This window comes from Strigops habroptila, chromosome 4 (genome assembly GCF_004027225.2).
Source record: "Strigops habroptila isolate Jane chromosome 4, bStrHab1.2.pri, whole genome shotgun sequence".
Taxonomy (NCBI): Eukaryota; Metazoa; Chordata; class Aves; order Psittaciformes; family Psittacidae; genus Strigops; species Strigops habroptila.
In genome coordinates, this window is record NC_046358.1 from 7,155,016 (window position 1) to 7,171,769 (window position 16,754).

A 16,754-nucleotide genomic window follows, 5' to 3' on the forward strand; every position below is an offset into this window, starting at 1 on the left:
CAGTGTGTTAAAAAGCTTTTCCTGCAGTAAGGGAATTCAGAAACTTGGTTTGTTTCAATTTTTCAAAGGGCAATTGGCACTACTCAAGGTTCCTCTTTTGGACAAAGGTTTCTAACAACCAAGGAGAACTTTATACCAGCAGAGAAAGGCACAGTACCCAATGACTTACTAAAACTGTAAAACCAAGGCAAACTTCCCTCTTATCCTCCTAACAGTGAGGAAAAACTAGTCAGAAACACTTCTATCCAGAAACATGGTAGATTCTTCATACTTTAATATTTCGATCAAAATCTCTTTCAAAAATATCCTTTAGCTTAAATATAAATAATGGACTTGATGCTGGAATGAGTGGGATCTACATTAGGGTATCAGAAGATGGAGCCAACAGTCCTTTCTGAAATTCAAAACATTCTGAGTTGTCAATAATGCTTAAAATTATTAGCTCTTCTATTTGCACTGTAAGCCAATGCTATGAACTCTCTCTCCTTCGGAAAGTTTAGAGCCATGTGCCTGTAATTCGCTAGCTAAGAATCCAAGACGAGAACTCTGCTCTTTCTTGCTTGTCTGCCTATCCAGAGAGTTGCTATTCTTTTCCAATTTGTTCTCCCTTCTGAGGGTGATCTTGTTGCTTTGCCAGGAGCAAGTGCCACATCTTTGACTGAATCATTAGCAACCACCTTAGGGAATCCATCAACTCAGGAGCCGAGCCAAGGAGATACTGTAAAGAAAACTCTGGACCACAGCTCAGGATGGTATTTGGTCTAAGTGCAACATATTTATAATGACACACTCATCTCTAGAAAGAACTCGATTGCATACAAATAGTCAACAGTTTCACGAATTCGTCTAAGGAAAAACAAGCTTTGAACTTAGGCAATTAAGAAAAAATGGAAATTACTTACAGTTGTTTGGGTTTAAAATACCAAAAAACCCAAAAAGTCTGCACAGTAGCAATGTTTACTCTACACAAAATGTTATTCTTTCCTTTAAATCCATACAGCCATGGCATTCTTTTATTCTAATTGGTCAGCTTGCCATTTTAGAATGAATGAAATTGAGTGAAGCAACATGAAAAGTCTAGATATACATGTCATGTATATCTAGACTTTAATAATCATATTAGTCATGACAAACTAATATGATTATTAACCAAAAGCCATCTGACTGGAAGGAAATGGAGAACAAACAGGGTCTGTTCAAGCATCAGTCTTGACTGGCTCAGATTAACATATTAGCAAGTTTCCAAAAGCAAAATGCTCCTGGTGTCTCTCACACAGGCATCAATAGGTAGAATTAAGTTTTGGTAACTGGAAATGATGAGTGTCCTTTGCTGCTGGTTTCTTAGGTCTCCATTGTGTAAGCTACTATTTTTTAATAGCAATAAAATACAGATTACAAGAACTTATCTGCAGATGGTCTTACAGTCTGAAAAGTCACCAACTTATTAACAGCTCATAATTTCTCCAGTATCTTAGTGTCAGAGCAGACTGCACTGGTGAGAAAGTTGTAGGGTTTGGCTTTTTTTATGGTTGGAAAGCAAAACAGAACTAACAACAACAAAAAAGATTTATCATCTCTGGAAGAGAAAACCAGTTGACTTTAACCTGGCATCTTTAAATGTGCTATCTTGATATCATTGTGTTTTGTAAGATCAAATAGTTTTGCATGCTTAAAGCCTGCCACCTAGTGCTTCACCTAGTGCTTCAAAGGACAAATTCTGGGAAGCAGCAACAGAAAATGTACTTTATTCATGCCATCTTCAGGAAACACCAGCTTTTATTCAAAAAAGAAAAAGAAAGTGTCCTCTACCTCTAGTTTCTCTCACTTCTATTTCTCATTCCCTTGTATCTTGGAGTTTGCTTCTATTTCTAAATGGGATTTCCAAAATCTGCAATTCTACATTTTCTATTTATAATGATTAATTTTTACTGATTGATGAAAATTTCCAATTACAATGTCTTTGGATTTTTATTTTTTTTTTTTACTATTATTTTTTTAATAGCATCAAAGGAACTTTTGAAATTTTAAGCCAGTCAGGAGATAGAGGTCCTGGACTGCACATGAAAAAACTCTCCCCGGGATGCACTTTTTGGGTTCTTCAGCACTGCATGAAATAAACAAGAAAAGAGAACCAGGCCAAAAAGAAATTAAGTGTCAAATGATATCGTATAGCTTTCAGTCTGAAAAAATAAGTCCCTGCCTCCAGCCATGCAGTGATATGGCCATAAATTATCTACATGGGGATGCAGTAGGATCCTATGGCCTGGGAAGAATAGTCACAAATGATTATGACTCAAAATAACCCTTGTCAGGAGCTCTGGCTGATGACTGTAGCTGGGCTCACTGCTCTCTGGAGAATGAGAAAAAGTGCCTCTGGGCATGAAAATGCAGAGGAAAGAGAGATAAAGTCTGGGTTCCAGTTGACACCCCTGGTTCCCCTCCCGACAGTCTGCACGGCACAATGGGGTCAGTGAGGAGCTAGCTGGCTCTCACAGTAAACAGCCAGTGAGGCCAGTGCTTTTTATCGATGCTAAAAGGACTCAGACACTTCCTGCCATTTAATCCAGGACCATTTTTCTTTCAAAGAACAGGAAAAGCCTCAAGAGATTCCCACAGTGATCGCAGCTGAGCGTGCTGCCAGGGTACTGGGAACGCCGAGACTGGGAGAGGATAGATCAGGGTTAGGAGAGAGGTATCCCCTGGTTCTTCTTGCCACCCATTTACCACAGACCTTCACACCACCCATTCCATTTGACACTTGCTAGACTTCAGCCTTGTAAATGGTTCCTTCAGCATATCAGCTGCTTTCTGTAATGCACTGTGCATGCTTCTGCATGTATAAACACAGCTGTATGTGGTGGTATGTGTCCTTTCCTCTCAGAGTAAGTTTAGGTTTGAATGCTACCTTCCACCTAATTAAAACACAGCCGTACAAAATTACTTTTCTTTAAATCCACTTCTAGTTCACCATCTCCTAAATGCAGGCAGCTTTACATACACACTTATCCCAGCCACCTTCTCAACCAAATTCTTTGTTGTGCTTTGACAGCAATTTGCCTAACCTTGCACCTATTCACTCACTCCTGTAAGCTTCTTGTACCCTATCTTTATTCCTCTACAAATTTTTGCTGATGACAAAGTCATCAGCTTAAAATGGAAGTCTTCTCAAGAGAATGCAGCCCTCTCTCAATGCTACATCTGCTACTTTTCTTCATTTCTCTACCCATGCATCCACCTTCATTTATCCCTTCACTATTTCCCTCCTCTCTGCTACAGCGATTAATTTCCTGTTCCCAAATAATTGATAATTCAATGAAATCCTGAAGAAACTATAAAATCATCAACTGTCACTGAACAATACAGTCTAGTGAGAGCTTATGAAAAACAGTTTCTCCATTACATAGGTACAAACATGCACGTGCTTCAAATGACTCCAAGTACTTATGAGGTACCTTCTTAAACCGGACTGTAGCAAGCAAAAGGCCATTTTCCTCTAACTGTACTAACTTCCCCTGCCAAACATCCTTGACCCAAAAGGGTCTGGGAATAACTTAGCATCTGGCAGTGTAAGCTGTTTTTCCTCTTAGCTATCTCTCAGATCTCTAGTCCTTTCTGCAGAACTCTGCTCATTGGTCAGGACCATCTTCCGACAGCCAGAATGTGTCTGCCCCATGGAATTCACTGCAGTACTGGCAATCAAATTCTAGCAAATCTTGGATTACTTTAGTCTTATTCTAGGAAAAAAAATGAAGTCTATTTACTTTACTAGTACACTGGTACATTTTCCCCCACTCTACCAGGAAATATGAGTAAGTCCTCTTTATTCCAACCAAAACTCTGTAAATCCCACAACACATGCCTTCTTTCCCAAGCCAATTTCCTCAAACTTGGTCCCCAAACCCATCCTTCTCACTGTACACTGCTACAAGTAATTTTTATCTTTTCACTAGGAAGCCTAAGAAAAGATCTTTTAGGACAATAAGACGGCCTTCCAACACACTAAGAGACAAGGTAGGACTGTTACTTTTCCTGCAATCTTCCTATCTCCAACCTCAAAACAGTGTTTGGTTGTGTGCTTCAGTAAGCAAATCTCTCTCTTTACAGTCATCTGGGGACTGACATGCTAGGAGGGGTTTGTAAGCATTAGAAAAGTTTGTGTGAGGCTTTTTCAGTATCCATAGACAGCTTTACTGCAGGCAGAGGATGTGAAATCACAGTGTGTTTTAAGATACCAGGGTTTACTTTCATTCAGGAGGAAAACCAAACACACAAACACACAACCACCCCCTCATAAAGCCCATAACCAAGCATAATTACCACCGAAGAACAGATGTCCTTATTTATCCCATCTCTGTTCCATGACAACCTCCAAACTTACCTGGTATCCTGATAAAAGACCAGCCGTTCTGAGGCCTGATCCCTAATAGCCCTCCTGGATACTCTGGGAAGAACTGGGAGGACTGCTTCAGCCAGTCAGCTGCTAGCTCAGGGGCTCCATTGAGTACACACTGCTTTGCTTCAAGACATCCTCCTTCCTTCAGTGCCCTGCGCTCATATTCTGCACTTCGGTCATTGCAGTAGAACTCCAGTGGCACAGCTGTTACCTACAAGTAAAATAATCATCAATATTCTTGTTCAGATTTCCACTCATCCCCAAATTCCCAGTTCAGGTACCTTCCCATAGGATCAAATATTAAGAGTTAAACAGTTACTGACATGTACAAATGGAAAACAATTTTAAGCCGGGCTTAAAACAAGCAAAGATGCAACATCTCCCCACACCACAAAAAAGGTCCTGTGAACAACCAGGCACAGACCACTTGCCTTTTGACAAACAATGCCTCACGCCAATTGCCATACAACTGATAGCAAAGCTGAGAGTAAAAGAATACTATCCTTGCTGCACCTTTAATTTTTGCCCTTCACAATCAAGTATTTACCTAGCAGAGATGAGATTTCCATATTGCCCTTAACAGAAAGTCGTGATAATTTAAAATTAGGAAGATACATAAATTAGAAAGGAAAACAAATGAACAGGGAAACAGCCCTGTTTTAGAACAGCATACTTCTTGGGCTTGACAGCTGATCTGAAGAGAAGTGGGCCACAGGAACAGTGCCAGTGAGCACAGGGTGATCTTTTTCTTTTGGCCACTCTCTGAATTCCTTGCCCTATTACCTGCTTTAGTATATACAACCCAGCTGGACAGACCAGTGTTGCAAACACAGCAACTCTGATTTCATGCCATGGGAGCTATTCTGGAATGGCTCCATCACCACTTTAACTCCCTCTGCTCTGCCACGTCCACTCAAAGCTGTACAGAAAGTAGAAGGTCCGTGTTAGCCGAACAGCTATATGCTAATGGCTGTAATGTTCTCAAGTAAGGAGTCTGTTCCAGCAGACAGGGCTGTCCTGTGTACAATCCAGAGCTTTCTCCTATCTCACCCATACCAGGACAAGGGACAACTTCAAAATACTGCAGTAATAAAAACCAAAAGCGGAACTGAGCCATGGCACACACCACGACAGCCTGGGTTTTAGTTTTGATACTTCACCAAGAGTTAAACCACATGATCCAAAGTAAATACAACTAGAACACTTTCATGCAAATATAAATACACAATTCACTTATCCAGCACAAGAATCATTCCAATAAAATGCAGATCACCAACTTTTTTCTATTTTTCCTGAATGTAAGTCTGTTTTGGGCCAACATTCTGGGGTGTTCACAAAAGCTATTTATAAGCAAGTTTAGAAAAGAAAGCTAGTAAAAACTTTCACATAGTACCTACAGACTTAATAATGTGTTGTAAATTCATCTAAAAATGCAACTAAAATTAAGTATTAGACAAATCAACCTTACGGTATGGGCTTGTAACAGAGAGAAGTTATACATTCGCAACGCTTTGTAGGTTTCTTCACCAACATAGGAAGCAAATATATCATTACTTTAGAAGTCATTTTTATTTCAGAAGTACAATTGGGAAAAAAGAAATGCATGTAAATTCATGCAAATTAAAAATACTGTCATGAATCCTAACAGTGTGCAAATGACATTACCTACGGGACTATGAAAAGCAATGCGACAAATGAAAACGAATGCAGGGGAAGTCAAACTTGCAGGAGTTTTCACATTATGAAAAAGGAAGTGGATCTGTGTAGAGAGAAAGAGTATGGGGGTCTTCGGGTTTTGACAGTGAACACTAAGCAGTGGAGTTTCTGCAGAACTGAGTAAGGATGGAAATTTGTGTGATAATGGAACAATTGAAACATTAAACAGTAAAAGATCTATCTTTTTATTGCAGATGAAAAGCTTTTATGTATTTGGAGGGGTTTTAATCTTTTGTTCCAGCTTACTCTACCATGACATAATTAACTGCTACATTCTGAGAATAACAGATACGTAACATTATATCATGCAAATGAAGGTATTTTAATGGCTTAACTAAATGATAAGCAATAAAATAGTTTAAATATCACCAGTTTTAAATATTGTACTTCAGAACTGTAAGGTGAAGAGAGCAACCCATACCTCAGGACAGACTGACTGATACCTTAGATGCTGGCCGCACCTCTCTGAATATTTACCAGCTAACCCTAAGTAAAAGGTATTAAGCAAGATCTTCTGGGTGGAAGCCTGTAGCCCACTCCTGTTTTACTGGAGCTCTTCTCACAGGAATAGATTTATCTCACAGAGACTTCTCTCTGCAAGGGCCAAACAATTGTTTAAACAGATTCATGAATGTTATAGCACATATTGAAATAAAACCAAAAAAGCAGACAAAATCTTGGCAATAATGGCAAAGCCATTGTTTTGCAAGATGCCAAGAGCTATTTTTAAAACCAGTCTAGCTTATGGGTCTATACATACAGCCACCTGAAACACTGCAGAGTGAAACAGGCTGTGTTAAGACTTTGTACACATTTCCACCATTTAAAACACACTGTTAAGAGTTGATGCTACCTCATACTGCCACCTGCAGTCAAAGCATAGGACTGACTTTTGGGGGAGATGGCAAAATCTCTCAATTCAAAATGCAACCCCAACTCTCGCAGCCTGTCTCTGCTGCTGCTGGAGAGCTGCTCCTGCCCTCTGAGCATCTTTGTGGCCTCCTCTGGACTTGCTCCAACAAGTCCACGTCCCTCTTGTGTTGGGGGCCCCAGAGCTGGATGCCGGACTGCAGGTGGAGTGTCACAAGAGCAGAGGAGAGGGGGAAGAATCACCTCCCTCTGCCTGCTGGACACACTTCTTGTGATACAGCCCAGCATACAGCTGGCTTTCTGAGCTGCAAGCACACACTTGGATCTATTGAAACCAAACAATATTGCTCGAAACTGAATTAGTCAGCTTCCTAATCAGAATACAAGATCCATCCTCCAAGCTATTTTTTTGTGATTGAGACCTATCTGTACCCCAGAAAATTGCCTGCATAGAAAGAAAACTACAACACTGACCCACCCCTCACCATCCATAGCTGCTACATAAACATGTGCTCCTATTTCTATCATTCGCTCCATTAACTTCCCAAAATTCATCACAGGTCAAACGACAACAGAAGGCTATAGTTTCTGAGAACATATGTGCCCTTTATGCTGTTTCAAGTCGTCTGCACTCCTGCCAAAAGTTTCTAACAAGCATAAAATTAAGTCTTTGTATTCCTAGAAACTAAAAGCCATGCTTCCACGTAATCATTTTTATACACCAGCCAAACCAAAACAAGTAACTTTTATTCACTAGAATAAATGTCAGAGACGATCTCTCCTCGCCCTTCCCTTCCCCTTCATATGTAGCCTTCTAAGCTCCTTCTCTTCCCTTCCTGACGTAGGGGGAAGTATTCAACATATTCTTCATCTGTAATGCAAATTTAGGTACGAAGAGTGACAAATCAAAGGAATCTGAAGGAGAATTGGATTTCACAATTTACTCTCAGAATAACTGCTTCAACCAGGTAATCATAGAACAGTTTGGGTTGGAAGGGGCCTTAAAGATCATCTAGTTCCAACCTCCTGCCACAGGCATGGACCCCTTCCACTGGACCAGGTTGCTCCAAGCCCCATCCAACCTGGCCTTGAACGCCACCAGGGATGGGGCACTTAAACACTTCCAGGGATGGGAATATGTTGTGACCAGGAGGTGATGTGTGATTTTGAGAAGTTCAGTTTAGATTCCTGGCCCCTGGAGCTGCAGACACAGATGAATTCAGCTCGAGCAACAGCATGTAGGTAATAAGCACAGAGTCCTACTTGCCATCTACCCTCCTTCAGATGCATATGTATAGTTGCACATGCGGGCTCATTTGATCAAGCCTACAGCAATAACATCAACAGTGAGTAAAGAATGTAACATCTGGATGGTCTGGTAATAAAAGTACGTTTTGTCCGGCTTTGTCAAGATCCAACAACATGGAATACAACAGCCATAGACTTACAAAGGTCTCTTGTCTCAGCCCAGGAAATTTCAGCTAAAGTAATTTCAAAATTCACTTGATAGGTGATGGGCAATCCTAAGCAGTACCACTTAATATCCAAAAGCTTTAGAAAATGCCAACTCAAGTAATTCTTACACAATTCTTAGTGCGATTTAGTGTTTCCTTTTTGGCACATAAGCTGATGCAATGAGAGAAAACTAACATCCTTTTCAAAAAAGCACTGCTCCTCAGCTCCTTTTTGTCATCAATGTTGACCAATCACCCCATTCTGTTCATAGCATATCTTCATTTTGCCCTTAGATTACTGGGGAATAATCTACTTAACCTCTTCTGTAATTTTACTGCTTTTGGTATTAGGAGAGAAAGTGAAATCTTATGTATCTCAGCATAACTCCTGTTAGGTGCATCTTAGAACTCTCATTTTCCCTTCAGGACACATTATAGTCACTTCCCCTATGAAAAAAACCACTATTGAATACAGTAGCAAAAGGATATCCTCACAACAGTTTTACCCAACCAAAAGAAAGTAATAGATCATCCTGTTCCTAAGGCACAATTCTAACAAGATTTAAAACACAATAGAAAATACATAATTTACAACTTAACTTGGGACTTACCCGTGGACTGGCTATGCACAGGAAGGACGGCAGCTCGGTCACCTGGCAGCACCGTACACATGAGGTAGCTGATCTCCTTCGATGTATGACATGATCTGAATAGCCAGTAACTGCTTTACAGTGGCTGCTGAACACAAGGTTCTGAAAACAAAATTAAAACTAGTAAGTTTTTACGTCTATAAAGAAATACTCCTCTTAAATCTTGTAACCACCCATGAGAAAGACAGACAAAGGACACTGACCAAGTATTTCTCTTTGTAAAAGGAAAACATTAATCTTCTGCAGTGAGAATGTATAGGATCTTGGTGTAATTATCAGAACATTCAAACCCTGAAATGGTTGAAATCAAAATAGCTCATACCAATACTTGCGTTTATGCTCAGTTGGAACCAGAAAAAAGTTTTAGCTTCTTCGAACCTTTTGACCTCAGCTTTTATAATGAAGGAAGTACAGGAATATTCTAGAAGGTCTGACCCTCAAGCTGTTTTCTAGCTAACCCTTGATCTATTCTAAAGCGTAAGTAAAAAGAAATTTACTTATAAATGAAATTTAACAGAGAAAAAAGATTAAGACTCTAAATGAAACTAGATCGGTATCTTTGGACTTGCATCTTTTCCAATCTTTTCTTCCTTTCCTGTGCAAAATGGCTCTGAATTTTAACCTGAGGACTTTCAAGATGGTTACTCACACACATGAACACACCCAGGTATAACACCCCCCTGGAACTTGCCACATGTGATCAACATCCTTTTGATACAGAAAAATGTATTGACTCAAAAGTGGGGGCATTGAGATGACATTGCATTTTAAAGAAAGGAGAATTTTGAAGATGCTCAACCCCCCACACAAAAATAACAGAAAACTAAATTTTCTAGAGCAGGTTGCTCCAAGCCCCGTCCAACCTGACCCTGAACACTGCCAGGGATGGGGCAGCCACAGCTTCTCTGAGCAACCTGTGCCAGTTTCTCACCACCTTCATAGTAAAGAATTTCTTCCTAATATCTAATTTAAATCTCCTCTCTGTCACTTTGAAGCCATTCCCCCTTATTGCCCCTATCACCACACGCCCCTGCAGAAAATCCCTCTCCACATTTCTTGTAGGTCCCCTTTAGGTACTGGAAGACTGATATAAGGTCTCCCCTGAGCCTTCTCTTCTCCAGGCTGAAGAAGCCCAACTCTCTCAACCTATCTTCATAGGAGAGGTGCTCCAGCCCTCTTCCTTGTGTATTATCATTATGTATAATTGTTTCCTATAGTATACAGAGCATTCTGCATACTACAGGAAACAAGAAACAATTTTAGAAACATAAAAGGTATACCTCTCACTTCCACAGGATCACAGGATGTGCCCTCCTGGCATTTCTAGAGCAGTTCACTTAAGTAAAATGTGAACAGTACCTAAAGCTTTGACATTGTTTTGCCCCAGTTCCTAATGCACCAAAACTAGTTGCATCCTACTTTCACTTTACAGAGCCTCCCCATTTTCTAAAATGCCAGTATTTGAAGTTCTAAACATCAGGGTACATGACAGAAGGAGACACCTTGTATATAATCTCATACATTCGATATCTGCATTCCTCCATATTAAAAAAAAGATGCTAGAAAACATCCACAGCAGCAGTCTATTATGGATCATGCATTCTGGGCCCTTTCTGTTTCCAGATGTAAATTCACCGGGCAAGGTGCAGATGGCTAGCACATATAATTTGGAACCTGCTGACAAGGTAGAAAAATAGTCTTGCTGTATATATGTGCTAACACCACCTATGAAATACAGTCAATCCTAGCATGTAAGTGGGTCTTTCAGTTGCTACCAGCATGACTCGTGGTCTGGAGCTGGCAAAAATAAAGTTCGTATACTCTGACTGAACATAGAATCATAGTTAGGGTTGGAAAGGACCTTAAGATCATCTAGTTCCAACCCCCTGCCACAGGCAGGGACACCTCACACTAAACCATGTCACCCAAGACTCCATCCAACCTGGCTTTGAACACTGCCAGGGATGGAGCATTCACAACTTCCTTGGGCAATGCGTTCCAGTGCCTCACCACCCTCACAGTAAAGAACTTCTTCCTTTTATCTTCTTCCTTACATCTGCTCCTCTGTATACAAAGTGAGAGCAGAAGGAGCTGAGAATAGCCTTTCACTGACACTCAGCAGGGCTAAAAAGCACAGGTCAAAGCTTGGGCCACACTGGATATGTGATCCCAAAACCAGGCTTTACTCAGCTGGCAATTCTTTTTCAGTAATGCTGGCTTAAGACAACTGCTTCACATGTTCACTCCTGTCCCCACAGAGCCCCTTCTTGTTGGCCTAACTGTCTGTACTCATTAAGATGCTGATCAAGATGAAAACAAACCCTTGCCCCTCCACTCTAAATTAGGTTTGTGATCTGTTCTGCCACCTGGTAAAACAAGCCATGTGCTGAAAAAAGCAGAATGGGAAATACAAGGCTGGGAGTACATGGCTGTGGACAACAGATATGAATGGTGGCTTATTCATCTGAGGACCAGAAGTGATGGCAACAAAGCACCAGCACTGCTGCTGAAAAGGAGGGGAATCCCTTCCATGACATTTGTGTCCCTTCTTGTCCAAGTTTTATCACTTGCCTATCGCTCCAGAAGCTTATTTAGCTACACATGTAATCAAAGAACAAATTCAACAGCCATGAAAATAGAAAGTTTTCTGCAGCTGGCACATACAGGGATATGACAGTGCAAGCCCACATCTGTGGAGGCAGGATTCAGCAGCTGGAAGTAAAGAAAGTACAGCAAGGATCAGAGGGGAAGAGTGACTTCCTTCCCAGCAAGAGCAGGCCACTATATGGACTCAGACCAACCGTCTTTGAGCTAAGTAAGTCCACTCACTGGGGGTACAACTTATTTTACAAAGAGGAATCAGCATTGCATGCAGTCACAGAAGCTTTCCACTAAGTCTTACGACAGCAAGTCCTGGCATACTGATTGTGGCCCTATTCACTAGAGGAGTTTGGTAACGATTTCCTGGAAAGCAAGAATACAAGAAATGACTAACAAAGTGTAATTCCAAACGTATGCAAGTTTGTTATTTAATTCTCTTTTGGAAAACAATATCAAAGAGCCATCAAAGATGGCTTTAGCCCAATTAGAAGTACCCAGGAAGAAACATAAAGGAAAACTTCCAAGAAGGTATCAAAAATAAATGAAAAATATTACTTTTGTATATATAGAGTATTAGAAGTAAGTCTTGTACACGGGCATTAATCTGGTTTTCAGCCTCATGCTTCCTGCACACAAATTGTGAGCAGGTCACAAGAAACATCCCTCTCTGAATTCCCTGACATACGCAGCAGTTAAGTATTCATGAACAGAGCAGACACCAGATATAACAGGGACAGGAGAAACCAGCTTCCATCAGTCACATACATGGAGAAGACTGGGTAAGGTTACAGAACTGAACACAGCCACAGCTCTGAAACGGATCCTACACCTTAGTACAACAAAGCCAGGAACTGAAGAGGATTGTTATAAAGCAAGAATGTGCACATTTACAACTGTGCAATCCAAAAAAGAGGCTTTCCCATATTGCAGAGCTGCACATAAATATGGGTGATTGCTACCAGCATCTTAAGCCCATTAACACTCCTATTTAATAGAAAGAAAAATAGGAAAGCAAAGGATAGAAGAGTTCATCTCAAAAGATCAGATTTTACATTAATTTAAATCAATGTATACAAATTAATACACATCTTGTGGAGGTGCTGAATAAGGGGAATGAAGAGACCTCTCACTACTTTCTGTTAATGCGAAGAAACTCATACTATATTTAGACAGATGTTACCTCAATTTCCAAAAGATACATTAAAAATAAATGTGTTTTTTTGTCTACTGACTTATTTTCATAGTTTGTCTCTTATATCGGAAATGCTGATCTGAGCAGTTAAGAAAAGCCTTTCCAGATTTATACCATTTCCTTTTTCCTCTGTTTCTCCCCCTCCTCACTCCCCACACATTACTATCTTATGAAACCCTAGAGAAAACCTCAGGGAATTTTGCATTGAAAGTTTCTCAAATTTGGGCTAAGATAAAAAAGTGAGTTCATTTTTACCCATGAAAGACACGCATGTAAAGGGCAGTTTGTTTTGCACCCCTTTTTTTTAAGATGTTCTATATATAAGCTGTGAAAACAAAATTCTGCAAACACAGCTTATTTTCCAGTGGCTTCAGGTGGTAATTTGTCTAACATGCAGGTTAGAAAACAGATCTAACTAAAGAATCTGTCAGAATTGTAGGGCTAAATTTCTTTTAGATTTACTGGGGTTATCACGAATGTGCTGTATTGCACACACTGATGAACTCTGCTTCTCAGCTGGCTGTAAAAGGTAGGAGTTACACCAGTCACTAGTTACACACAGTCACAGCACTGGGACCCCGGAGACACAAGGAATGAGTTCCTCAAAGAACAGAAATTATTTGGAGAAACCAAATTATATGTTTAAGTCGTGCCAGGTTGTGGCACAGTGGAGTCTGCAGCTTATCCAAATGCTTTACATTTCATTTTTAATATTAAAACCTACATGTGCACATTCCACATTTCATATTTAATATCTATAACATGAACTCACCTTCTGTTCTCTAAGAAAATTTACCAACTTTCATTTTTTAATATGTATACACACTAACCCAAAGGCTACACAAAGATCTAGATTGTCTTTCTACACATGTAAAAACGAATGCTACCTTCTGTAAGGGCATACAACTTCTTATACCATCTTCTCCTCCTTTACTGTTAGGCTGCAACATTTATGATGCCACACAAGTTCTCCTTAACTATGCCAAGGAGACGACAGAGCTACAGTGCTGTTTCAGAGATAAGCATTACACAGTCACTATACCAACAGCTGAATGTAATCCCAAAAAGCTAACGGAAAGCAAATTCATACAGCACAGACATTTTATCGAGCTAGACATGGAAACACAGAATATTACACACCGGCACAGCCAGAGTTAACTGGCATACATGCTCAGTTGGCTTGCTCTTTGTTTGATAACTAGGAGGACTCATTTTGTTGGCTTTGCTGTTAACGCTGCAAAACATGACACCAAGTCCAAGGCTGGTTTCCTACTGCTTATGCGTCTTCAATTTCAACTTCCTCTACACGCTATTCAATTGAATTCTGGCTATCTCCTTTCCCCTTCCAGACTCATGAACAGAAGCAATATTCCCTAGAGAAATTTGGCACAATCTCACTGTTTCAGAAGAGATTTTTTTACTGCATATCTGCTAACTGCCCCAGATGCTTTCCTGACTCTGTGCTAGCACTCTTGTGAACTTATTTCCCAGTGAAACAAATCAATGGAGCTATAACCTAACTCAGGAAATCAACAGCAATTTAGTCACAAAAAGACAAAACCTTCACACACATCCCAGGCAAAAGATTAGAGAAAATGACCTTGCACTACACAGTAAGATGAAAACATCTGGAGTCTCTCAGACAGCAGCAGAAGCAGATTTCAGAGTAGGAAGACACCAGCGACAATGCTTGTCCACCAACTCTGAAACACTGCTAGGCTGAAGTCTCTGCTTTCCCCAATGCCGCAATAACGTACTGAATTTCATCTGTTCCAGTAAGAAACCAAGCACCTTACACGTAGAAAACGTTACAGAACTCTTAAGCTGATATGTAGAATCCATCCCTGATAAATGGTGAGTCTAGTTCTGTTGCTCCAGTAATATTTTTAAGACTTCCAATTCTACTGATTTATTCTTTATAGCAAGTTTTGAAATGCATCACCACATGGAAGATAGTAGTTAAAACTAGTTCTCTGTTCAGCACTCTGAGCTTTATTAACTGTATCTAATAAAGCAGACAATAAAATCATCCTGCTGCCAAGTTTGTTTTCCCCAGTTGTATAAGGATAGAAAGGTTTTAACCATTTCTCACTCATGAGGATTTGCTACTGTCTTCACAGCACAAAAATGTTGCTTACCTGGAGCAAAGTGCAGCTGTGCAAGTTAGGGAAAGACAGCGGGAAATTTACATCAAGCAAGAAATCCCTGTTCCTCAGAAAATATGACCGCTGCTGTTTTTCCCCTTCGGTTTCCACCCAGGAGCGCATGTGATGGAGCCTGTAGGATGCTTTCAGAGACAGGAAAAGAGCTAACCACCTGAAATAGAACACAGTAGATTCATTCAATCATTGCTTTGTGAAAGAAAGGCTTGAGTATATTTACGACATAATCAGAACATCAGGCTTACAGTGTCCTGACTTCAAGAAATATTTTTTGCTAGACATTTTCCAATTATATTACTCTTATTTTTTCCTAAGGTGGCTTAACTGAATCAAAGTGATTAAATCAGAGTAAACTACAAAGCACTTGCTTAAAAGGCTTGAGTCTGAGTTAGCCGTTACTACTTAAAATTGCACTCTGACTTCTCTGTTAATTGCTCCATATATAAATTATTCATAATCTGCATAATGAGTGCAGTATTTATCATAAAAGATAATTCAGACATATACAGAGAAATTTGTATTATGTTATTGAAACAGACAAGAAACACTAGTCCCAAATAGCCATAACAATTAAATAATATCACACTTTCAAAGCTCTAAGCAAAACACATTTATTAATAAAGACTTACTTTTAATCTAGATTTCTTCTAGTCAGTAACTTCAGTCAGAGTACTGCCCATTGCAGAGTACACTATAACTTAAACTTATAGTTCACAAACTTTAGTTCCATTACCCTAAGCTTATGCCTTGAAATTCCCTTACCAGGAATTCCACCAGGAATACCACCAGGTATATGGAAAGTAAACAATACAGCTCAGAGCTGAAGAACAACTGTCACAGTACAAGCTTATTCCATGTGTGTTAAAACACATGCTCAAGAGCAATTGGTAAGCATTGCAAAACTGGCCTTCAGAGGTCTGGATTTTGCACTTGCTAATGCCAGCAACCTACAGCATGACAAGTAAACTCTTCTGTTGCCCTTTGGCAGTCTTGTGTATTTACACAAGTGTCAAATCTTTGTAACAGAGGTTTTCTTTTGCGAGAGACATAAAAATTGCCTTTCAAAATGGTGCCCTGTATTAGATGACAATAGACAATATTAGTGTAATATTAGGAAGCATAGAAAATGCACATGTACAGAGAGATGCCTCTAACATCACCTGTATTTTTCCTACAATTACCAAAAAGGAAGTCTCCCCCCCAAAAAAAGTTGTCCTCACCTGGCTAAATGTCCCTGATTCATGAGGTTTGCCATTTCCGCTGGAGAGACATCAATAAACCGGAGGAAAGAAAAACAGCTTTCTTCATTGATGCCTACATCACAGAAATAATGAAGTTAGGCCAACACATTTCACAGATACTCAGCTGAAAACAGTAAACTTACTCCATCAATTCAAGAAACACATTCTCTGACATATGATATACCTAGGTGAATAAACAGGGGATCCTAATTTAACCTATCTTTTAGAAATAGTGGAAATTTAATGTGAATCGCTGCTGGCTGACTCCAAGTTCCAGTTCATTTTCCAGTCTGGGCAAGAGAAGGGCATTTACCAAGACAGAAAATACATTCTAGGCCAGAAAACCATGTAGCCTGTAAGGACACCGATTTCACTTTGTAAGAATCGATAGGCAGCGTGCACATTTGCAAATCCAAACACTTATCTACCAGACAGCTGACCACAACACTCACACCTCAGGACGTCTGCCAAACAT

The 16,754-nt window shown here is 40.0% G+C and overlaps 1 protein-coding gene across 3 annotated transcripts in view; it reads right to left on the reverse strand.

Annotated features, from left to right (window-relative positions):
- The window catches only part of INO80 (INO80 complex ATPase subunit), a 63,291-nt gene that overhangs the window by 16,022 nt on the left and 30,515 nt on the right, over nucleotides 1–16,754 (reverse strand). For all 3 annotated transcript variants that reach the window (XM_030481609.1, XM_030481611.1, XM_030481610.1), the window contains 4 exons: nucleotides 16,259–16,352; nucleotides 15,015–15,192; nucleotides 9,045–9,185; nucleotides 4,379–4,604 (listed from right to left, as the gene is read on the reverse strand). In XM_030481609.1, coding sequence (XP_030337469.1) covers nucleotides 4,379–4,604; nucleotides 9,045–9,185; nucleotides 15,015–15,192; nucleotides 16,259–16,352 — 639 coding nt within the window. The remainder of the gene's footprint in view (nucleotides 1–4,378; nucleotides 4,605–9,044; nucleotides 9,186–15,014; nucleotides 15,193–16,258; nucleotides 16,353–16,754) is intronic.